The sequence below is a fragment of the Octodon degus genome, unplaced genomic scaffold, assembly GCF_000260255.1.
Source record: "Octodon degus isolate 3935 unplaced genomic scaffold, OctDeg1.0 scaffold00037, whole genome shotgun sequence".
Taxonomy (NCBI): domain Eukaryota; kingdom Metazoa; phylum Chordata; class Mammalia; order Rodentia; family Octodontidae; genus Octodon; species Octodon degus.
The window spans coordinates 1,930,253-1,955,004 of record NW_004524613.1 but is presented as its reverse complement, the minus strand read 5'-3'; the positions used below and the strand labels follow the sequence as shown (position 1 = coordinate 1,955,004).

The following is a 24,752-nucleotide window of genomic DNA, read 5'->3' as shown; positions in this document are numbered from 1 at the left end:
AGCCCTGTAAGATTCAAAGGTTTTTGTTGGATCATCCCAGTGGCTGAGCCTGCAACATAGCAGTCTGTTAACACATAAGGTGGCACTGACAGTGTTTACCTTTAATGCTTTCTGTAGTGGGAGGTCAGCTCTTCTTTTCACCAAGACCCAACGAAGACAGAGAAATTCTCACATGGAAGGGCATTCAGAGGCCAACTGCCCAAAGATACAAATGAGACCATCAGGGAGTAGTCTCCTGGAAACTTTGCCTTACCTGGAAATGTTTCCCCTCATATTTTGTCCTGTCTGATCGTCAGGGGCAGCACAACTAGGGTGAAAGAAAGGAAGCTCCTAGGCTGTGACACATGAATTGGCATTCACCTTCAGGGTCACGCAAATGCTCCCTTCCTTACCTGTCTTGCTCCATCTTAGACCTGACCCTGCTGGCTTCAGGGTACTTCTTTTTCTTTTTAAAATGTTATTTATTTACTTGGCACAGGGTCTTGTTATGCAGCTTGGACTCATAGTGATCCTCCTGTCTCAACCTCCCTAGTACTGGAATTACAGGCATGCAACACCATGTCTGATTTTTTTGGGTGGCTTGGTGTGCCCAAGGTTCTGGGGCTGGCACAGCATACAATACCAGGGATTGAACTCCAGACCTTGCATTTGCCAAGCAGGCACTTAGACCTTTGGTTATCTCCTCAGCCCCCAAGGCTCTTCTTTGCAGTACCCACCACACCTCTGCTTAGCATTCTGTCAGTGTCTGACTTAAGGACTATCATCTCCTTGAAGACAGAGATAGTGGCCGATTTACTTACTATACTCAGAACTGAATCTTGCACAAGTTGGGTATTCAATCAGTATGAGTTGAATAATTAATGGATTTAGTGAGGTATATGTTTGGCTTACAATAGTCAGTAATATGGTCTTAAAGAAAATTCCTTCTCATATTACAGTAACATAAGTTTTTCATATTTAATAGCCACAGAATGGCATTAAGATATATATTAAAATTAAAGGACAAGACACTTAGGTGATGGTCATATCCATCTCTGTGAGAGTGACTACCAATGCTTCCACTCTTAGTGAACAGAATAAATGACATGCCTTCATGAGTCCTGAATGGAGAACATTCTTTCACTGTTTTTCTTGTCTTAAAAGTAAGACTACCACATATAAATAAAAGCAAATATGTATATATGTACTTAATACCATAAAAAACATGGAAGGACTTGTATCAAAAATCTAATGTCACAATTACTTGAGCGTAACTTTACTTGAGTAGATATCAGAAAAAGGAGTAAAAAGATATTTTTCTGCCCTATTTTTGGGAAGAGAAGCCAGAACTTTGTGTTCTGTATCTTGGCCATCCTTCCCTACTGGAAATTGAAAGTGTGTGTGTGTGTGTGTGTGTGTGTGTGTGTGTGTGTTTATGCACGCACACACGCACATGTGTGTTTCAGGAGCTTCCCTGAAGATAACCCCTGCCTAACGGCTGGGAAGGCCTGAGCACAAGGAGGCTACTTGGATTGGATCATTTCAGGAGAAGTAAGGTGAAGACTTTTTGCTTCAAGAGCAACACAGAGGAATGTTGTGGCCAGAGGAGGGAGGCTGGATCTCTTTGGGATGGGAAAGGAGATGGGGGTTTGGTCCCACGGGTATTTGATAAAAAACAGGAGGAAGCAGGGATTCGGTTGGGGTTTCTTGCTTGGAAGACAGCCAATTTGGAAAGGAGAAGCAGCCAAGGCCTATGGTTGGTGGACACATTCACCTGAGGAGCAATTCTTCAGCTGCCCAGATCGGCCCAAGGAAGAGAACTGTATCATTTTTTCAATATCTTGATCATGAGGAGTGAGGGAAATAAAGCATGCTGGGTGGGGAACAGGTCCACCCTCTTTTTTTAGGGATATGAGGCTCCGAAAGGATGAAGCAGAAGATGAAATGAAACTCAGCTTTGTGCAAGTGGTGTCATGCAACTGAGATTGAAGTAAATGAATAAAAACAGAATTTCCTTGAACATTGAGTGTGGTGGTGGCTCTTAATATTTTGGTTTCTATTTTAAAGAATTGTAGATGAGCTACTCCCTATTAGTATGTTTCTTCCCTGCAACACTGCTTGGAAAGGACACACTTGGAAATGTGCTCACATGGAGGATTTGTTTAGAATCCAGCCCCTCTACAATATCCTGACCCCACTTTCATGAAGTCTTGGCCTTCAGATATTTTTTCCCTCAAGCCACAGGGTCTAGCTGGAAGATGAGGAGATGGCATGAGTGAGCAGAAGCAAAAGTTGTCCTTAAGAGGATGCAATTTTACAGCTGTTATTTTTTTTGCTTCCTTATTATTAATGCAGTAGGTTGATGGAGGCCATGAGAAAGGCATAAGTCCAGATCTGTGCAGAGCCTTCCTGGGAACTTGATAACCAGTGCATAATTCCCTCCATTTGCTGTTGTGGGATTCAGGCATCAGGTGTGGGTGGTTTCTTAAGAAACCTGAGATAATGTTTTCACCAGGTGACTCTCCTTAGGCACACTTACGTCATCAATCATGTTGCTCTGTGGCCCCAAAATCTCCTCGATCAGAAAATTTGGGACACAACTGTGTTACATGATGTACAGTATAGGTTCTACTATGTCCTGAGTCTTCACTGACCTTGAAAGGCTATGGTCAAAATGTTGGCTGTCCTTGCAGCCCTTCTATTTCTTTAATTTTTGGTCTGCAAACTTAGGTTGTTAAATCCTGCAGAAGAGAAGCTTATTATTACCCTACAATATATGCAGTTGAGTTTAACTTCACTATCTGTCTAAATATCAAACATCTTAGGCATAACATGGAACAGGTATTTTCAATCAAGTATTGATATATTAAACATTAAGTCCCTATAGAATATGGAGATAAAAATTTTAAAAATGAAAAATATTTAAAGAATATGAATAAACAATTACATATTTTACACAGAAATTTAGAAATCTAACCATATACAGCATTGTAGCAGTACAATCCTGTGACATGTTTTTTCTTTTTATTGTGTCTTTTTTCATTTGTTACCCATTAAAAAATTTTTACTTGTGAGACAGTATGGTAATAATTAGTATGTCATGACAAGAAGTATGTATTTATTTTTTATTTATTTATTTTATTTTATTTTATTTTAATTTTATTTATTTATTTGTGTGTGTGTGTGTGTGTGTGTGTGTGTGTGTGTGTGTGGCCAGCTCAGCCCACCAGGGGGCGGGGCTGGCTGGCATGTGGTGCTGGGGGATTGAACCAGGGTCCCTGTGCTTTACTGAACTTGTTCTAAGTAGGTGCTTTAGACCACTGAGCCATCTCACCAGCCCCAAGAAGTATGTATTTAGAAGACCAGAATGACAGGCATTCTAAGCGTGACCCTTCTATTACACATTGCTACTTTCAGTGCAGTTGCTTGGTTCACAGGTATCAGTATGTATAGTTAGTCAGGGTGAGAATCCTACCAATTAACTGTTAGTTTCAAAAACCTGCTGATGTTTTTCAGGATCACTGCCTTGCCCATCTTGTGCATATAAATGTATGGCTTTGTCCCTGTTCTGTTTCCCAGCTTTTCTTCTTGCCCTCTCCTCATTGTCCAATCCTCAAGTTCTCACTTTCCTTTTAATTGTGTTATATCTTTCTATTTGTATTTCCTCTTTTGGGTTCTTATACTAGGGAGAATGTATGATATTTACACATGTGGGTCTGGTTTATTTCACTTATAAGTATATCTTCAAGTGGCATCCACTTAAATATGAAGGCTTTGAGTTTATCATTCTTTATAGCTGAGTAATACTCCATTGTAAAAAAAAACCCACATCCTTTTCAACCATTCCTTATGTGACAGGCATCTTGGTTGTTTCCAAGATTTGGCTATCACAAATTGTGCTGCTACAAACATAGGTACAGATATATCACTATGATATGATGTTTTCCATTCCTCTGGGAAAATTCCCAGCAGAGGGATAGCTGGCTTGAATGGGATTTCCAGTCCTAGTTTCTTAAGGAGTCTCCACACTGATTTCCATAATGGTTGCACCAGCCTATATTCCCACCAGTCTATATTCCCAGCAGTGGAGAAGGGGTTCCCTTTCCCCCACAGCCTCTCCAACATTTGTTGTTGGTTGATTTCTTTATGATAGTCATTCTTTTTGGGGTGAGATGGTATCTCAGTGTTGTTTTAATTTGCATTTCATGGATGGCTAGTGATGTAGAGCATTTTCTCATATATTTATTTGTTTCTTTAATTTTGTTCTCTGAGAAGTGTGTGTTCATCTCGGATGCCCATTTCTGGATTAGGTCTTTAAATTTAGGGGCCTTAATGTTTTTTAGTTCTTTATAAATTCTAGAGAGCAGACTTTTGTGTGAGTGCTTATTAGTTAAGATTTTTTAAAATTTATGGATTGTCTTTTCACTTTGTTGGTAATTTGTTTTGACATGCAAAAACTTCTCAATAAGAGTTGGTCCCAGTTGTTAATTGTTTCAAATATTACCTATGCAATTTGATTTTTGTTCATGAACTCTTTGTCTACCCCTATGTCTTCAAGAGTTCCTCCTACTTTCTCTTCCAGGAGATTTAGTGTTTCTGTTTTAATGTTTAGATCTTTAATCCATTTTGACCTCAGGCTTTCACAGAGAGCAAATTGATCAAGCAATGGCCATGACTTATCCACATGGCTGACACTGACAAAGGATCTGCAACCTGTGGTACAAGGTTACAGGATAAATCCTGAGGGGACTTGACGACCTTATCAGATACAAAAGTTACAATTCTTGTTATACAGGTCTTGCTTTATCTTGGTCTTAACCATCCAGCAGAAAAGTATAAAAATGAGGTATATAAAGTAAAGCCGTATTAATATGCAAAGCTGTGAAAGGCTCCAGTCAACAACTTCTGCAGATAACCCACTACTATTGTGGACTAGACTGTGTTGGATTGTTTTGCTGAATTCATGCACCTGTAGTATTTAGATGCCAATAGAATACCCATTTCTGATATGACTAAGCAAAGAAGGGGTACAAAGGAAGGACCATTTTGTATCTGTATATGCAGAATAGTTAGGATAGATATACAGCTACTTTTGCTTAACTAAATGAGAAGAAAGATTTGTACTAATAGTGTTTGGACAGGATATCCTGTCTGCATCTTGTAGTATGGATGACTACTAAGAAGATAACAATGTACAATGTATTAATTATTGAAACTGTCCTATTAATCAGTTTTGAAACTGTCTTATTGCTATTTGTTTCTCAACAAAATAAAAAATAAAAAAAGAACTTAAAAATACAGTTGCACAACTGGAGGAGGTGGGTGGTGTTTGGTCTTCAGAATTGGCCAGGCCAGGCTGTACCTGAGTGGGAGAGTAAAGAAGTCCGGGGCTACAGCTTGTTCTCATCTGGTGTGTGTGTCCCAGAGATTCTGTGCAGCAAAAGTGGACCCAGCTGGCTTTCTGGACAAGGCCTACCCCCTTCCCTATGGGCTGTTTCCCCAGTCTTATCTCTTTCCCACTTATTCTAAGTGCTTCATCTCTAGTCACTCATTTAATCCTCACATCATGTCTACAAAGTATTAGACCTTCCATTTGTAGTCAAGGAAACATGTTCAAAGAGGCTGTGACTTTTATGGGGTAACATAGAAGGCTAACTGTAGAATATAGATTGTAACAACTTGTGACTTCAAACATCCAGAAGCTTACAGGGCTGACCAAGTGCAATTCAAACTAATGCTCAAGTCTGCAATAAAATCTTCCTCTTGAGGATGATGCAAAACATTCGGTCCCACTGAGATGAAAGGGCTGTATGGACTTCCTGGTTCTTTTTTGACCCCTGGCTTGCCTGCCTGAGCACAAGCTCAGCTTTCCAGTCCTGCTCACAGGCCCTGCCACAGTGACATCTTCAGACTCTGACTCCTTTCTCCAGCCCCCAGGGGAGCTGAGGCTAGAGGCCAGGTCCATTCGAGGCACTCACACCCTCCTCCCACACACTGGCACTGAGATGTACCGATTGGACTCTCACTCCCTGCCAGGTGCTGTGCTGAACACCAGGTAGGCAGCTCCCACCTCAGCCCGAGCTGTGACTTGACAGGGGTGGCAAACAGGTACTAGGGGTATTTTGGGAGTGATGGAACATTCTAAAAATTAAACTATAGTGATGGTGGTATAATTCTAAATTTCCTAAAAATCATGGAATTTGTACTTAATGAATAAGTTTGATGGTATATATTCAATAAATCTGTTTTAAAAAATAAAGGCCACAATTTTTTTCTGATTTTACTTTCATACTTTTGCTGCAAAAACTTTTAAATTCTTTGAGGTGAGACTCCCCAGAGGCTTCTGGCCTCCTGACTTAGCTAGGCACAGCTTCCCAGGAAAAGATAGTTATCATGAGAAGCCTCATGTCTGGGGACCAGTCAGACCAGCATTCAAATCCAGGATTATGAGCTGGGGAGATGGCTCAGTGGAAAAGGCGCTTCTCTGGGAAATGCAAGGACCTGAGTTAAATCCCCCGTTCTGAAAAAAAAAAAAAAAAAAGGCAAATCCAGGATTATGTCATATATCACTTGGGCAAAGTGCCTGCCCTCCTGAATTTGTGCTTTCTTAGTGTAGTGCTATGCAGATGGACCAAAACAGCACAGTGAACACCTGTCTCCAAGCCTGGAATGGTCTGTGCTCCTTAGCTGGGTACTGTGACTGCTTGGCAGCTCAGTGGGGAGGGTTTCTCTGGAGGACTCCAGCGTTCCATGATGTCTTTCTTCTCTTACTTCCTTTGTTGTTGAGAACCACCTGGATGACTCTCCTTGGGAGAAGAGTCATCTATCTCCAAATGGAGATAGTCAACTATCTCCAATTTGGCTAGACCTGGCTCTATTTTCATGTACTGATATGCACAGAACTGGCTAGGACTTTTCCTTATCCCTTCCATTGTCTTTAAACAATGCAAGTCAGTCCAGCCAAGGTGATGATGTGTAGTCTTTAAAACAAGATGACATTGCAGTGTCACTTCACCCCATAGTTCCAGAGTTTGCTCCATACTATTGGCTGGGATAGAGGCTATGACTTCCCAGGGCATAAAAGATCACATATCAGAGCTGAATCAATGACCCCAAAACATTAGATGCTATCCCAATCGAACAGATCACCCTTTCTGCATATCTTATCTCTGCATACTGCAAAGGTGATTTCATTCCTCCTACCTAACCCAGCTCATGGCATTCCCCTACTTCCCACCATTCTCATAGTCATTCATCCCAGAGCCACTCCCTTCTTCACAGATTAATAAAATCCAGGTTTAGCCTTGGGTTGAGGCCTTTGTTCCAGATAGCCATCATTGTGGCTGCACTTAGGACCCCTTGGCTCCCCACAACTACAAATATGCCTGAGTGTCTTCATTCTCACCATGGGTTGCACTGGAAGTGGTACACAGGAATCAACTCACTAAAATTCCAATAACTTTTCTATGGGATTACAAATATAAACTTCCTGGACCACGACAAGGACTGGGAAGGCATGTCTATTTGTGTTAATGTGCTGTGTCCCAACTCCTGTCCAGTCCTTGTCATTTCATTCAGAGACATGAAACAGCCTCTACGAGTCTTCCCTCTCCTGCCTCTGACCTGCTAATTGTCTTCAACATGGGCTGCGCAGTGGTTTTGTTCTAGGTCACATTCCTGTCTAAACGTCTTATAACCCTGGACCCTGATCCCTGAGCATGACCCTAGGTCCCCACAGGTAACTGGGTCTCATGGCCCCACCCCAGTGTCTCAAGTTCTCACAGACACAGCTGCCTAATAACTATTTTTCTGGCCTTCTATGAAAATTTAATTTCCCATTAAAGTTTCCCGCCCAGGAATCCCTCAGACAGTTCCCTTTATCTAGCGGTGTCTCAGTTTTGTCCTATATGAGTTGGAGGTTTATAATTTTCACTTCTCAGAATTGTTTGAGGATAATAGTGATATGTGTGATCATCACAGTGTAACAGGAATCAATGCGACAGTAATAACTCAGCTCCTGCTAGTGTCGGGAAGTTTCTCAAACATTTTATCAAATTTACCCCAATTATTTAAATTAGACACTGCTATGATTTGTATTTTATTATAGGAAGCTCAGGGCATTTAATTTAAGATCCACAGGTAACAAGCCTCAGGGCCAATGCCCCAATCTAAATCAGTGTGAAACCAAGATCTAGTCTCATATGGAGTAGGCATTTAATGAATTCTCTTCTTTCTTTCATCACTACCTTTCACAGTCTCTTGTTTAAGTTCTGGCAGATGTATGACCCTTGTCTGGCTTCTCCAGAACCATGGCTGGAATCAGTCTGTCCCCACCTCCTCCTTCTTGTCTGTCTGTCTCTCTTATGTTGGTGCTTATGAATAGAACCCAGGGCTTTGTGCATGCTAGGCAAGTACTCTATTACTGAGCTACACCCCCAGCCCCAACTCACTTTCTTGGGAACTAACTGGGATTTCTTGGGAAATACATTTGTTTCTTCCAAGCCCATAACTCCATGGCCTGATTACCTTAAAGTAGGCCCATTTAAAAAGTCCATCAGCTTTTCACATGTGTGTACTGGGGTCTAAGCTTTCAGCACATGACACTTGGGGACACACTGAGACCTTCTCCAACCCACAGCCTAAGCCAAGTTTCTAACATTATATGAAGAAATAAGATTAAACATAAATCTATGAAGATCACAAAATCCTACTCTGATCCAGACCAGAGTGGCTGCAGGTGGGAGTACTGTCACTTAGAGTGACTGGCCAAAGCCACTCCAAGGGGAAGTATTTGAGATAAGGTGGAGTGAGTGGTAGGGATGTCTGTGGGAAGACAGGAAAGATGAGCTTTATAGGGAAACCCAGGACAAATGCTAAATCCCTGAAGTGGGAACAGGATTGGCAAGTTCAAGAGTCAGAAAGATGAACATGTATATTCTTATGTCAGAAAGCTGAGCATACTTTTTTTAAAATTAAATGTTTCATGACATATGTTTATGTGTTAACTAATGATCTCATTCCTTTGTGATTCTCAGAAGGCCAAATGGCCTTAATCTCCCTGTTTCCTTACTAGGAGGGAGAGCCTCCTCTTGCCGAGGTGCTGGCCGATTTCCCACACAGCCGTTTTCTGCTGTGCAGAGACATCTGTTACACTTTGTCCCTAATCTGGCTGACCTTGTACGAATCCCCTCCTGTTCTAATTCACTGCCTGTGTCCCTGCTGATAAAAGGCTCAACCCCACTGGAGGAAACTGTTTCTAAACCTTGCAGCTCAGCTACTACCTTCTCCCAGGGCTTGCAAGCCATGAAGCTTTTTTTCTTGTTTCTAGCCATTATTCTGGCCATGGAACCAGTGATGCCAGGTAATTTGGGATCTCTCAAGGGCCTGGGATCCTGGCATCTACCCTGCCTCTGCTCCCTCACTGGAGGCAGCATTCCAGCCCTTGCTCATTTCACGCAGCTTTCCCGGGATCATATCACATTAACATTTCTCCCTGATTCTTTGCTAACTGGTGGGATGATAAATGTTTGAAGCACCTGACATTTAAGGGCAGGGATGGCATCCTGGTGGGTCCTTGAGGGTGCTTGGGGCTGAGGGATTAGGTGCAAGTTGGGGGTTTGTTGGAGATTAGATTGAAGGTTGGGGGTGAGTTTTGATGGGAGAAACCTTGGAGTTGGAATAGTTAGGGGAATGAGGGTGAGCTGGAGGTGACGAGCTGGGATTTGCTGATGGCATGGGAAAGTTGGAGTGGGGATGAGGTTTTGGCTTGGATGGAACCAGTGTTGGGCATTAAATTTGGCATGAATTCAGGGTGGGAGTTAGTGCCCAGTGGTGCAGGGTGCTTAGGTTCACATTATTGATGGGTGGCTCTGGGACTTGTGGCTAGTGACTTGATCATATTTGAGTTTGGCTTGGAGTTGGGGTTCAGGATCCATTCTGTGAGTAAGACTGGGAGTTGACCGGGTTTTGAGTTTGCATCAGGTGAAGATGGGGTCAAGGAAGGCTGCAGATGGGGTTGTGGTTGGAGCTGAGGTTGGTTAGGCTTCTGTTAGAGTCAGGCTCTTCGTAAAGAGTTGGGTCAGTTGCAATGTGAGTGAATCTCTTCCTTTTCCTAAATTACAGGCAGACACTATTCATAAGCTCCTTTATTTGGTGAAAACTTTATTAGCACTTACATTGATTCTGAAAGAAGGAGTAGGAAGGTGGGGAATAAAATGATAGAAGGGTGGAAATGCTCTCCTGAGAAAGACTTTCCTGAAAACTTTGGAATTTCTAGTTGGAACAATTGTCCTCTTTCTTTCCCCTCGCAATGTCTTTTCTTGGGACTGTGTCCACCATTACTCACTGATTCCCTTCTCTCTCACCCCTCTCATACTTCCCTGCTTCCTCTTGTCTCCCCACATGAGTGAATATAATCTGCTTAATGATTGTTTCTGTGCCCAAAACACAATGTTGGATGGATGGGCAGTGCTGGCAAGTGCAGAGAAGACGAAGACCACACCCTGTACTGCTGAGATTGTAAATGGTCCTAATTGAACAATCCAGCCAATAACAATTGATAGAGACCTTGGCTAGACCACTCCTATAAAGTTCATGTAATTACACACACACACACCCACACACACACACACACCCACACACACACACACACAAATGGAAATCACAAGTAGAAATGACTTTACTCTCTGTTCTTTGTTTCCATATTTCATTAAACTCACAAATGTATTTCTTGTATCTATCAATCATGAAGAATGATATCCAAAGTGGATTGAGGGAAGGGAAGTAACAGGACAGGGTTAAGTGGTAGGAGAGAGAGGTCATTAAGACCGGCCCTGGAAAGGGGAGATGATTACAGATTTCTCTCTCTCTCTCTCTCTCTCTCTCTCTCTCTCTCTCTCTCTCTCAGTAGCTGGGATTACAGGAGTGCACCATCATGCCCGGCTATAATTTTAGTTTTGAAGATGGTTCTTCATCCAACCCAACAAGGGATTGGGTCAGGGGTACATTGAAGGGATTAAGGCGAATCTGTGAGATTTAAAGCCACCTCAGGTACACGGAAAGTGGGGGAATCTTGGGACTGGAGACTGGTCCATGTGCATGGAGTGCACAGGGATGATGTGGAATGCTGAGCAGAGCCCAAGTTCTAGGTTTCCTGAAAGATCAGCTCACACGCTTTCTCATTCTCGAAGGCCAAAGCCCCAGGGGTCAGAGGATTCTTATATGCTAAAAAAGCCAAAGCATGCAAATGTATCCATTTCCATATGAATATATGAATCTGTTCATTATTCATTTTATATTGTTTTATGGATTAATTTACTCATTCATATATCTCCAGACTTGAGCTTCCCCATCTGGAAAACTAAGAAATAGTATTATCTACTTTAGGATACAGTTAAGAATGAAAAGAAATAGTGTATAGTGTCCAGTATATACTAAGCTCTCAATAAATGTTAGGTGATGTGATTGTTCATTGATTTATTTAGATATTTACTGAATATGTGCTGCATGTTTTCTGACTATGCTAGAAGCTGGAGAGGCAGAAGCCCATTTCCTTTCAACAGATAACTTAGCCTTGGAGAAGAATAACTCATGGAGAACATTTAGAAATCCTGCTTGGAAATCTAGAGACCTGAGTGTCTTCCCAGGCTTTACTATCTCACACTCATCCTTTGGGCCTCATTTGTCCAAAACAATTTTTTTTTTCTTCAGGGATTTGGGTGCTCAACCCCTATGCCTCCTTCCATGGGCTTGTCTCCAAGATTCTCCCCTGGAAGGTTGGTCTGGCTGTGTGTTCACCCCTAGATAGAAGAGCCAAAGACATTCCTGTTTTCAGGGGTGCTAGGCAGGGCTTTGATGTCCAGTCTGGAGTGTCTGCATCTATATCTGCATCTACAGCTATGGCTCCTCCCTGCTTGGGACAGATTTTGGGTTGCCAGAGAAGTGAGGCTGGGCCAGCTGCCCCTGTGCTGCCTGGTTTCTGCATGAAGTCTGAGAAATCCAAGAATTGTAAATTCTAATGTGATATCTCTGGTCAGTACAAGGACTATCTCACAGGAAGGAATAGAACATATTTAATTTATCTTATTCCTTAGCTTGAGTCACAGCATTTAAGTATTCTTAATGTATAAGTATATCATATATGATATATGAGCCTCTGTGTGTATTTCTGCCCAAGATTTTGAGCTCATCTTTGTAGGTTATTTCTTTTCTCAACTGAGTTCTGAGTGGCTTCACAAACTGTCACTTTGAAGGAGTTATGCTATATATCATGTTATTGGGTAATTATTTGAGTCATTGTCTCTTTCCTACCAGACTTCCAAACATTTTCGATTATTAAATGGAAACCCTTAGGGTTCTGACAGGAGCTTCTTTATAGCTCTCTGCTTGGGGTTAAGCTCAACCTATGCACGGATGCTAGTATTTAGAGAGTACTTCTTGATCAATTGGCAGGTGAATGGTGACTTCACTAGTGACAGCACTAATGGATTCGGTATGGGTAGAGAAGGCTGATGCCAGGTTCCAGAATGAGTTGGGATCCTCTGGGCTTGAAGGAGCAGAAGACCTCTGCAGAGAAGGGTGCAGAGGAGCACCTGGGTGTTTCTCAAGTCCTTGTGTCTTTTTGTTTCTCAACTAACTTGCTCTTGAAACACACAGGCTTCGCAGAGTGGAAGGTGGTCTATGAAGGGCCCAGGACTCCCTGCAGCTTGGGGCCTGGCACTGAAATGTTCACACACAGAAGCTCAGCCTCTACCCACTCGTGCCCTGGAATGAGGAGTCGTCTCCTCATTTGGCTGATACCATTTATTAAGAGCCTCCTCTGTGCTCAACACTGGACGCCCAGAGGCAATCGCTGGGGCAAGAAAAGGGCTCAGGTCTCTCCACTGAGCCATAAGAAGGCTTGAGATGACACTTGTCCATGTTCTTGAGTCTTTGGGCTTACCACATTTTGAAAATTCTCTCAGATTATTCCTCTTGAAGAGAAGGCATCACCCCCAAAATTCCTTCATTCTCCATAGCCCTCAGGGCCGAGAGGATCCCAGGTACTCTTTCCTTATTTTCCAATTTCCCAGATGGAGATATTGAGGCTTAAGAGGGAGGCAAAGTGGCCCACATTCATAGTTAGAGATGATGCTGGGATCAACAGTGGTTCTCCTTGCTTTTGGAGAGCAGGCTGAGAGAATGTCAAAGATGGCATTAAGTAGTTGTGGGTAAGACAGAGAGTAGTGGCCCTGAATGACATGGAGTCAACGGGGGCGTGGGTATGAGGAGATGAAAAGCCCCTGACAAGTCTTGAGAGTTAGTTTGGGAATTTGTGAAATCTCCTTCTGGGATGCAGTAGCCTCTGCACCATGTTCAGTCTGGCTTCACCATCCTTCCTTTCAATGCAGACTGACTCTTTTCCTCAAGGAAGATGGGAAGGGACCTCATCTCCAGGGGACGTGATAGAAAGGGATGTGACTTTGGCTTTTACTTCTTTTTTTTTTTTCTCTTAATTTATGTATTTGGTACAGGGTCTCACTACACAACTCACAGCTCGTTCCTCTTATTTTCAGCTTCCTCAGTGCTGGGATTATAGGCGTGTACCACCACGCCTGGACTCATCTCCTGCTCAGCATGCCCAGGGGTGGGGCTGGTGGAATCCCTCTCTCTGCGCTTGCCTAAGCAGATGCTTAATCCACTGAGCTATCTCACCGGCCCTTGGCTTTTACTTTTTTTTTTTTTTATGTATTTAGTATAGGGTCTACAGGGTTTCACTACAGAGATCTGACTCATAGTGATTCTTCTGTTTTCAGCCTTCCAAGTGCTGAGATTACAAGCGTGTGCCACCATGCCTAGTCTTATTTGCCCTCTCAGCGTGCCCAGGGGTGGGGCCCACACAGCAGCTTTTACTTCTTAAAGGCTTCTTGGGCTCTTTCTTTTCCTCCTAGTGGGTTGAGGGGTGCCAAGGATGGAAAGAGGGTATGCTTGTCTGTGGGGAGGGCTGACATGGTGGGTGTAGAAGCATTTTGGAAGAAGACCTTTACAAAGCTGGAGGACCTGGGCCTGGGCCTGTGCTGGACCTTGCCTGAGACTGATGGGTGGCCTGCTGATATAGCTGAAGCTGTGTTCAGCCTCTACTTTGCATGCCAGCATGCAGAAACTAACTACAGATGACAATGATAATTCATTTTTCCTTCTTGCCCAAGCCACAAGGGGTAAAGATATTTCCTTAGGCCACACATATGCTCTAGATAAAAACAAGGGAGGGCACCACTTTTATTCATGCAGGGATCTCATGCTGTGTGTTTAAGTACACATTTGGTTTTGTGTTAAACCCAGTTGGGCAGAGAATCTTTTTGTGCTAGGTGCCAAATTAAAGACTCAACAATATTGGGTGCTGGCAATCATTCATGGAGTGAGTGAGAGGACTTGGAATGGCAGGTTCAAAAGTTTGGGCTCAACAGTGAAGGCAACTGAGAACCCAGCTGCCATATTCAGGGAGACACTGATCGCTCCTCAAAACAAAGTCCTAGTAGGTAGACAGCCAGCATGGAAGAATGGGTTTGGGATACATGAGGCAGAAACAAACCGAAGGAATTTGTGATTGTCCTTCTTCGTGTCCTGAGATCTCTGCCTGGTCAGCCTTCTTTATTCCACCTTACTGAGTAGTCTTGTATTTTTTCTATGTGCTTTAAACTCCACTTCAGAGAAAAGTACAGAGAAGAACATTTACTCTATTTTTCTGATGAGATCGGGCGCGTTCAGGGTGGTACAGCCAGAGACATATTTTTCTGGAAGTGGAAGTTGCCATTGACCTTTAGCTCCCCAACTTATCCTATCCCTGTCATTGCTAAGTGGAGACTAATTAGTATTATTGTTATTTTTTCTGGCCAGGAAAACATCCTCTTCGATGCATGGGCAACAGTGGCATCTGTAGAACCTCTTGCAAAAAGAATGAGCAGCCCTACTACCACTGCAGAAATTATCAACCGTGCTGTCTCCAGTCCTACATGAGGATAAGCATTACTGGCGCAGAGGCAAATGATGGCTGGTCCTATGGGAACCACTGGCCCCAAATACCTTGAGTCCTGGCCACCAGAATCCTCAAACTTTCTGGGAACCTAGATCTGCTGTTAGCCTCCTTCATTAAAATTCATGCACCTGCCACTGTTTTCTGTCTTTTATTCCCTGGAAACCACAGTGAGAGATTGGGTTCTGCAGGGTAAGAGGTCTTACTGTAGCTTGTGGCAGAGATCTGGAGTGATGAACAAGAGGACCAGACCAGCCAGGGAAGATGGGAGAGAAAGTGGACAGGATTAGGCAGAGCCCTGCAGGACTTAGACAGGTCCTAGGCCGAGTGGGATGGATGTGTAGAGCAGTGGGGAGGAAGCTTGTGGACATGTTTGGCTTAACACATGGAGGACCTTCCTACCAACAGCACTGGTAAAGTGTGGAGCATGTTGTCTTATCAAAGTTTCAAGGTGTGGCTTGGGTCTCTGTTTGATGATTATTGCAGGAGGAACTTGATTTTTTTTTTTTTTTTTTTTTTGTGGTACCAGGGATTGAACTCAGGACCCTGCACTTGTCAGGCAAGTGCTTACACTACTGAGCTATCTCCCCAGGTCCCAGGAACTTGAATATTATTTACTGTTGTTATTCACTATTGTTAAGGTCCTTTCATTCCTGAAAATTTAAAAGAATTACTCCTGCAATTACAACCAATACCAGATTTTAACATAAGATTCTAATTTTATTTTTGTATTTTATGCTCCATTAGTATCTTATTTCTTTTTCTTTCTTTAATTGAAAATTTTGTCAAAAGGAGAATATTTACCCTGGGCCATTGTCTTTCTCTGCTCCTCTGACTGTCATTATAATTTGCTTTTTTCTCTGGTTATTCTACAGAACTGGCTTATACCCAAGCCATCAGTGGAGCCCCTTTCAGAAAGTTGTGGGATGTTGTTCTACTTGTGCCTCACTCTGCCTCGGGACAGCATTTCCACCTTGAACTTGTGACTTCATTCATTGTTTCCCTAACTGTTAGGCTCCTCTTTTACCTGTGGGGCTTCTTTTTCCATTTGTGCTCTTACAGTCCTTTGAGGTTACTCTTCTATTCTGAGAATTAAACACCCTCCATATTCCTAGGGGAAAACTGTTAGTTTTATAGCTATGTTAACAAATAAAGTCTTTTACACTTTTTTTTCTGATCAATGACAACTGTCTTGAATGAACACAGCTCTAATAACTCATTGTCAGTGACAGAAATATGCTTTCAAATCATTTTCCAATGATCTCTGAATTTCTCGCGCACCATGATTGACCCATTCCCATGTCTGTAAGCAACACAACTTCATCCTCAAATGCTCCTACCAAATGCTACAGAGGTTCAACAGTCTGCTCTGCTTAATGAGCCCAAGCCTGGTCAGTATGGTTTTCCTAAATTTCAGGAAGTAATTGTTTTAGCATTTTAGGTTTAGAGTTAGCAATGTTTTCATCCTTTGATGATAATCTTTCCCCCTTCCTCCTATGCTGCTGCCCACCTTCTCATACAACAAAGCTTAAGATCTAGAGAAAAGTCCTGGTTCTAACCCTGTGTTCCGGGAATGATATTGGTCTAAGAACCCAGGTGGCCTTGTTATTGAGAACAGTTTCTAAAAATAAGTTCACTAAAATATGCAACAAAACATCTTAATCTTTTTTTTTTTTTTTTCTCGGAACCAGGAATTGAACTCAGGTCCTTGCACTTGCCAGGCAAGCACTTATTCCACTGAGCCATCTCCCCAGTCCCTAGCATTCTTGACTTTGCAAGAAAGTAAGGCCAAGAACATCAAGGCCAGGTGCAAGCAGACTCTCTTTTGATGGCAGTAGGTAAAACTGGCTTTTGTCTTGAAGACATGTGTTTGAATTAGGTGAATTTGAGTTCTGGGTGCTTTTACTTTGGGGTGGGTAGAATGGGGCAGAGGAAGGGAGGCAGTGCCTAGAGTTTGAAAAGGTGTGAGCTGCCCTAGTAGGAGAATCCTACATATTCCCTAGTCCCAAAAGTGTGACATACACATGTAAGGACAAACCAGTTACACATTCCTTCTCTCCTTCAACAGATGCTGTAAGGAATATTGCTTTATTTTAAAATTTGGTCCTTAGAAAAAAATTTTCACTGAAAATTTGCAACCTCAAACTGACCTTTATTAGCATCTCAGCCTGACTTCATGGTATATGGGTGGTTAAAAAAAAAAACAACTGAACCAATAATCTAGTTTAAAGTTGACTTAAGATTGTAGTGCCAAGATTTCTGACAGAAGTAAATGATGGAGTAAATCTTTAACTGAAGACTCAACTAATTGACTTGAATAAACTTCTAAGTGAAAATGAGCAAATCAGAACATCAAATCAAAAAACACCCGGGGAAAGAGTGCACAATAAATTAAGGCCAGAAAAAAAAATATGCCATAGACTGAGATCTCCAAAGACTCTCACTTATCAATTGTCAGAATAGTTAGCAGGTTTGAAGAAATAAAGTTCACAAGGCCTGACTTTCCCATTATGAATTGGGCATTTTAAAAGTAGACTCTTGAATAATAAGATGAGAATTGTGAAGAAGCATTCCAGTGTCAGGTGGAAATTATATGTTCAAAAATGAGACTTAGCAGGCCCAGAAAGCATGAGTTACAGGAGCAGGCAGCTCAGTGGCTTTTGGTAGCCATTCCTGTTTTTCCCTTTCTCCATCATACTCTAGTGGTGTCGTGTAGAATTTCCATGATTGACTGACCAAGGAGGAAAAATCAATGCCAGGTCTGTGGTGTAGTCTGCGTGGTACTCTGGCACTGGCCAGAAGTGTTGGGTTATATCCTGATGTAGGAGGAGCTCTTAAAGACAGTGGTTAGGGAAATACTTCTAGGAGATGCAGGAATATCTTAGTATAGGAATCTCTAATAATCATTATTAGTGGAAATAGAGTGAATGGTTTTTCTAGGTCTTGGAATGGACCAGCTTAGAACATTTGTAGCAATTAGGTCTGCTATAGTTATGTGTGTGGACCATTGTGAAGGGGACAAGATATTTTCAGTGCTATCAGAGGGTGATAAATAAAGCTCCACATGTGATCAGGGTGGGCTAAGGAAATAGAAGTATGGAGGCAGCCTTTCAATTGTTTCCATTTCAATCTTGTAGCAACTGGGACAAAGGAATCTCTCAGCTCAGACCTTCTGCGTCAGCGCATCTCCTACTGTGAGAGATAAGATGGATGTCAGGGCCAAAGTTAGCAGGAAACTGGATGCTTGCACGAGAAGTGTCTGCTGTTCTACAAAGAAAGCTTTTGAATATCAGCACAGCTACTCTCATCAATGCAAAGATTTAGAATTTTTATTTTGACCAGTTATATTTTCATCAGAAGGCAGGATACACGTAAGGAATACACCTGGTATCCTATAATACTTTTGGAAGACAGAAGACACAGGGAAAGATCAGTGTTTGAATATTTAACTAAGTGACTGGGGCTGTGCATTGGTCACCTGTACACAGGAACACTAAAAAGGGGTTAAATCTTGTGGAAACTATTGGGCATTTTAAGAACAGCATTGAAGAATTTGTCATGGGAAGTAGTGAGCACTTTAGACTTTTGCACAGCTGTTTTTATCTAGAATTACACAGTGGTGGGAGGTAAGGGTGAGTCGTGAGGTATTTCTAGTACCTTAACTCTATGACCTCGTCCATGGTTCTGAGATCATTGGTGAATAGCACTGAGCAGTCGTGAAGTGAGAGCCCCCGGGATCAAGGTCTGAGCTCCCATTCCCTGTCAGTGTCTGTGCTTCAGTCATAGATGTTTTCTTCAAAGTAGTTGGTAGCAGGTACTGTCATAATCACATCAATAATATCTGCTGGTAAATCAGACCAAATGGTAGGATTTGTCTTAAGAAGTTGCCTGTCCAAGGATTCTGGGCCGCGGATTTTGCTAGCTGGAACACAGCACATGCGATGGTGTCTACAAGCTTCTTTTATTGCTTCTCCATCTTTGCATTGTTTCCTGCAGGTTCCAGATTTGTTCTGGCATTTTTTGCCACCACTGTAGGCTAAAGAATCAAAAGAAAGACCACTGATTTTAAGTTGCTGATATTCTCAGTTTTAGTGGCATGACTGTTTCCAGCATCCCAGAAGAGCATTGTGGGTAATAATTAGACTATGGTTACAAGACTTTCGGTCAGAAGTGAGCAGTAGCTTTAACATCACTGAAAACAAACTGGCTAGTCATAAGGAATTCCAGCCAGTTATAATGAAGCTATCTGGGCCCGTGTCAAGGTATCCACATCAAGAAGCTAGTCTGGTAACTGTGATTGAGTTATTTGCATTGGCTAAATTAATTTGGACACATACTATTGTTAATTATACATGAGCATATAAAATACATCTGTGTAAAGACTATAATAAAATGAAATGCTCATGTACCTGCATCCTGATTAAGGACTAAGTCATTACTAGGAAGTTATAACTGAGTATTTCTATAGGACAGATTTCATTTGTTTGGGGATTAGGCCAGTGATTCTTAAACCCTGATATGCATATAAATCCCACAGAGGCTCTGCTAAAAGGTGACTTGATTGGTGGGGCAGGGCCTGAGTTTATGTTTTCTTAACAAAGTTCTAGGTGGGGCCAGGGATATAGCTCAGCTGCATAAAGCACTTGCCTGGCAAGTACAATACCCCTAGTTCAATCTCCAGCACCCCCCCCAACACACACAAAAGAAAACAAAAGTTTTAGGTTATGCCAATATTGCCAGTCTATAGACTGTACTTCCTGCAACAAAGTCAGAGGGCATTAAAAAAACCCAAGTCAGTAAGTTTCAGGTACTCAATATCATACAGTCTATGATTTTGAGCTAAATACAGTACAATTAGAATGAAAAATCCTTTATATTTGGAAATTGGACAATGTGAGAAAGAATAAAACTTAGGTAACAATAGCAAAAAGTAAGAGATAATGAAGTTAGAAGTAACAAAATCAGAAGACTTCTGGCAAGGCTGAACAGAGAAAAGAGGATGATAGCAAACTCAACCGTATGAAACATTGAAATAAACACAGATACAGCATGTTACAAACAACAGAACAGAATTATCAATAACTGCATGATAATAAAAAATTGAAAACCTAGACTAAATGGCTAAATTCCTAAAAAATTTCCAGGGATAGCCTTGGGAAAAAAACCCTACTAAATTATTAAGTGGTAAGAAATTCAAATAGTAATATAAGACCCTCCTTCCTAAAATCCTTGGTCCTGGATGATTTTTTTTCAAATTGTAGTAGAATACACATAATATAAAATTTACCATCTTAGCCATTTTTAAGTATCATGAGAATAAATAGAAAAGAGAACACACAAGAGGGTTCAGATTACACACAGTGGCAATGACACTGCACATCCACAAAGAACCATAAATTATTTAGAATGTCTTGCTGAGAAAATTGGCTCATGTTTTAACAAAAATAAAAGTGGATCTATACATTCCACCCAGGGCTTGAATGTCTGTATATGAAAAGCTGAATTAAATAGTTATTAGAAGATAATGTCACAGGATTGCTTTGAGACATAAGAATAGGAAAGGATTTCTTTAACAAAAGCACTAAGCACAATGTACAAGGCAAAACATGGTTAAATTTAATTAGGTTTTGTTGAGTACATATGGTATACCAGGCACTGTTCAAAATGTGGGAGGTTGTATACATTCCAAACAAACCAAACTTTCTGCTCTCATGGATATTTTAGTCTTTTCAGGAGACAATAAATAAGACTACAAGTAAGAGAAGAAAGTGAAACACTTTTATGTTTTGATACAGTTAGTTATGGATATGCATGACAGAGAGCAGTGAAGCAGGCAGGAGATACAGAGTATGTGACCAGAAGACTTGGACAGGATGTCAGAGTGAGCAGAGGGAAGAGTATCAGGCAGAGGTAGTAACTAGTGGTCCAGTGGCAGAGTCTGCCTTAAAGTTTAAAAAATAAACCAATAAGGCAGCTATCATGAGTGTAGATTACGCCAGCTGGAGAGTCATGGGTAGCAACACAATGGGGTTTGGCATCATGTAGGTCTCAAGGTCTTCAAAGGGAAGCCTTTCAGACATTTTAGTCACAGGACAGGAGAAATATAGATTGAAACAATGGAACTAGAGAATTCTATACCTAGCAGACTGGTAAACATGATGCTCAGTGTGGGAGGGATTGTGGTGATCGGAAAAGCTCTCTGTTGGTGAGAGTACGGAGACAGCTCCTTGTTTCCCTAGATGTTGTTGATTTTTATTCTTTGTGCTTATATATAGGCACTGTCCAAAATAAAGAAGATTTTATTTATTTATTTTTGTATTTAGTACAGGGTCTGCAGGTTCTCACTATGTAGATCGGACTCATAGTGATCTGCCTGTTTTTAGCATCCCAAGAGCTGGGATTACAGGTATGCGTCACCAGGCCCAGTCTCAATCACCATCTCAGTGCGCCCCAGGAATGGGGCCCGGCATGATTTGTGGTGCCGGGGATCAAACCCAGCCTCTGTGCTCTGCCTGAGCAGGTGCTTTAGTCTGCTGAGTTATCTGGCTGGCCCTTTAGAAAGATTTTATACTTCTTTTCTCATCTCAACCTTTTTTTTCCAAGAGGGTGGCTTTAACTGTATATCTCTTACCAGAACACTCAAACTGGAGACCTTCACCTCCTGCAAAAGTTTCCATGACCTATGGTTACTTTTACTAAATCTTCCCCATGTGCCTCTTTCCTATTCTCAATATTCCCACCAGAATTCAAATCACACACAACAGGTCCCTTGTGGGTCACGCTTTATTCCTCTGATTGCATCTTTGACTCCAACTGGAGAATTACAGTGGTGCCTCAGTTCACAAACTTCATTTTTTTCCCTACAGTTTTGGAAAGGCCATGTCTGTGCTTGAGTGAGAAAGCACGGTGTGGTCGTATTTGTCACCCAAAGCAGAATCTGCAAACAAGAATAAAATTTTGCCAAATGCTCCTGTTTGAGAACTAAATTGTTTGCAAATAAAAAACATTGTGAACTGAGGCACTGCCATATTTAAAATTCCGAAAGCCAGTGATTTCTGCTGGCCGTATCTTGAGAGATACATAAGGGAAGAATTAATGGAATAAAATTTAAAAATTTACCTTATCCTGACCATTTGATTTCTAGGCATCCATCTTATATAAATCCTTGCCCAAATATATAAATATATTTGAACAAGAGTGTTCGTCACTGTGCTGTTAAGGAACTGCTCCAAATGATTTTACATAAGCAGAGACAGCACTGCCATGTAAACAGTGCGCTAACTCTTTTGTGAAACAAATATTTAGATTCTTTTTCATGCGAGTTGGATTGTATGCTGGAATTTTCCTTGAAAATCATACAAGAAAGGGGAAAAAACAGGCCTAGTCATCAGCAATTTCAACATGCCAATCATTTCTTTAATTTTCTTTAATTTATTTTAAATACCACTGGTAAATTACTAGATCTTAGATCTTCATTGCAGAAAGGAGAAAAAAAGTCAGTTCTATCTTCTACATAACAGCTCTGCAGATATTTCTCTGACCTGTTCACTAAATCCCAGAGTATGAAAAAACTAAAAGGATTTCATTTGAAGGTCTAAAAAGATTTTTAGCACAAGAAAACAGGGAAGTGTGCTTGGAGAATCACTGTCAAGAACCAGCATAAGCTGCAAAGAGTCCTGCAGTGAGTAAAGCTCTCCGTGGTCTCTAGGTGCTAACTTGGGAGACGGAACCCAGGGTGCTGGGTTTCCCCCGTCCATTGAAGGTTGCTGTTACCCCAGGCTCCATCCCTGCCAAGGACTTTAAAAAAATTTTTATCATTTTTTTTAACATTTAAAAATTTTAGTTTATCTATTTAAAAATTCATCATATGTTTACAATATATAATGGGGACATTTATCATGGAACATTTAAACATTTTTCAATAAATTTATTTATAGATGATACAGTAACACCTAAACTATGCATATTTATGGGATACTATATGATGTTTTGATATATATTGCATGATGTATATGTTATATATATATATTGCATAATGTTTAAATAAGGCTAACTGTATCTATTTTCTCAAACATTTATCATTAAATATAGAAAATAGCTCAAGGCATAAATGCCTGCCTGGCAGGTGCAAGGTCCTGAGTTTGATCCCCTATAAAAAACACAACACAACAAAACAAAACAAAACAGAAAAATAAGGACTTTTTTAAAATGGAAAAAAGTTAAAATGAAATTTCATAACAAAATAATAGGAGGATAACAATAGTTAATACATTATATGTTATCCTTAAAGTAGTTGCTCAGGGTATAAGATATGGGCATAAAAATGTCTCTGATCGATATTAGCACAAAGCTTCTTTTTTAGTGAACTAAGAGACACTAATAGTATAACTGACTTACATTTTTTTCCTTTTCCCTGCCGGAGGACCCAATTTTAACATTGGCACTGTGCAGCTATGTGGGTATGGGAGCCTAGCTACACACTGGAATTTCCACCGGCCAGAGCCCCTTATACCGTCGCTGTTGCATCTTCTTTGGGTTATGATTACCTGAGACTGCTTGCAGCAGGAATACAAAGACAGAAAGAGCCATCAGCAGACGCCACATGGTCCTTGGGAAGCAGGCGGCACGAGATCCAGGAGTCCAGAACACCGTGCACAGCCTGAACCTGGCCAAGTGTTTTATCGGCCTCTGCGCAGTGGGGGTGGAGGATGGACAGAGGGATGGGCCTGTAGGCGGATAGGTTGTGAAAATGTTTCCATGCAAAACAGCGTGTTGGCTGCTGCACCTGGGAGCACCTGGCAGGGCGCTAGGGGACCACGCCGAGGATTTAAGTTGGGTTTTGAGAAAGAGTTTGGAGACATGGAGAAGAATTCACAGCATCAGACACCTTCTCTGGCTTCCCCAGAACTCTCCTTAGGGTCCAGCCTTGACTCACAGCCCCGCTCCCCTGGCAGAAGCCTGCTGTTGAGCTACTTCTTTAATTATGTGTCTCTGCACTGGGCTGTGCAGTTCCTAAGGACAGGGATGAAATCTCTCAGTTTGAACTCCCAAGTCACAAAGCACATTCACAGTGGAAGTTGGGGGCAGTAAAACGTAACGATCACATGACCATATACAGGCCAGATCTTTCATGTAGGTCCCCTTAGGTAAAGTGACTCACCTCAGAAATAGAACGGACTTGCTGCAGAGTTTGACAAAGATCATTTATAACATGACTCAAATGGGACATAATAAGCTGCTACCCAATGTCATCAAGAACTGCCTCCTTCCAAAGGCAGCTCTACAGTAACTCGGGGGGGAGGGGCAGCGTGTGACACCACCAGGGTTGTCGTCAGTCTCAGTGCTGCCTGTGAAGATGCCAGTGTTCAGATCTGCCTTGGGGAGAAAGAACACTAACATGACCTTCAGAATCAGCCTCCGAGTCCCACCTTACTTATTCGCTTTTGTACACCTACTTTAACTCTTGCTTCCGCTTTTATACTTGGTCCTAAAGTTTCCCATGAACTGTGGAGGAGTTGGCTGATTGTCCTTTTCTGGGACTGATTGCTTTTTATGGAGGACCCAGGAGGGATGTCTGGTGGATGAAGACTTCTGGATGGTGCTGTACAAAGCACCTAGGAGGTTGATGGCCTCTTTCCACATTATTTTAGGTGAGTGTGTTCTAACATGTTAATAACCAAACTTCCTTACCCGGAAAGGCTATGCAGACTGGTAAAGAGTGTGCTATAACTTTTTTTTTTTTTTTTTTGTCAAGCTGGAGCTA

At 41.7% G+C, this 24,752-nt stretch overlaps 1 protein-coding gene across 1 annotated transcript; it reads left to right on the top strand.

The window, feature by feature from the left end:
* Positions 1-9,217: 9,217 nt before the first annotated feature.
* Defb119 (defensin beta 119) lies at positions 9,218-15,111 on the top strand. The gene is made up of 2 exons (XM_004630778.2): positions 9,218-9,340; positions 14,854-15,111. Exons 1-2 carry the CDS (start codon positions 9,283-9,285, stop codon positions 15,042-15,044), a joined length of 249 nt encoding a protein of 82 aa, XP_004630835.1. The 5' UTR covers positions 9,218-9,282; the 3' UTR covers positions 15,045-15,111.
* The last annotated feature ends 9,641 nt before the right edge of the window (positions 15,112-24,752 follow it).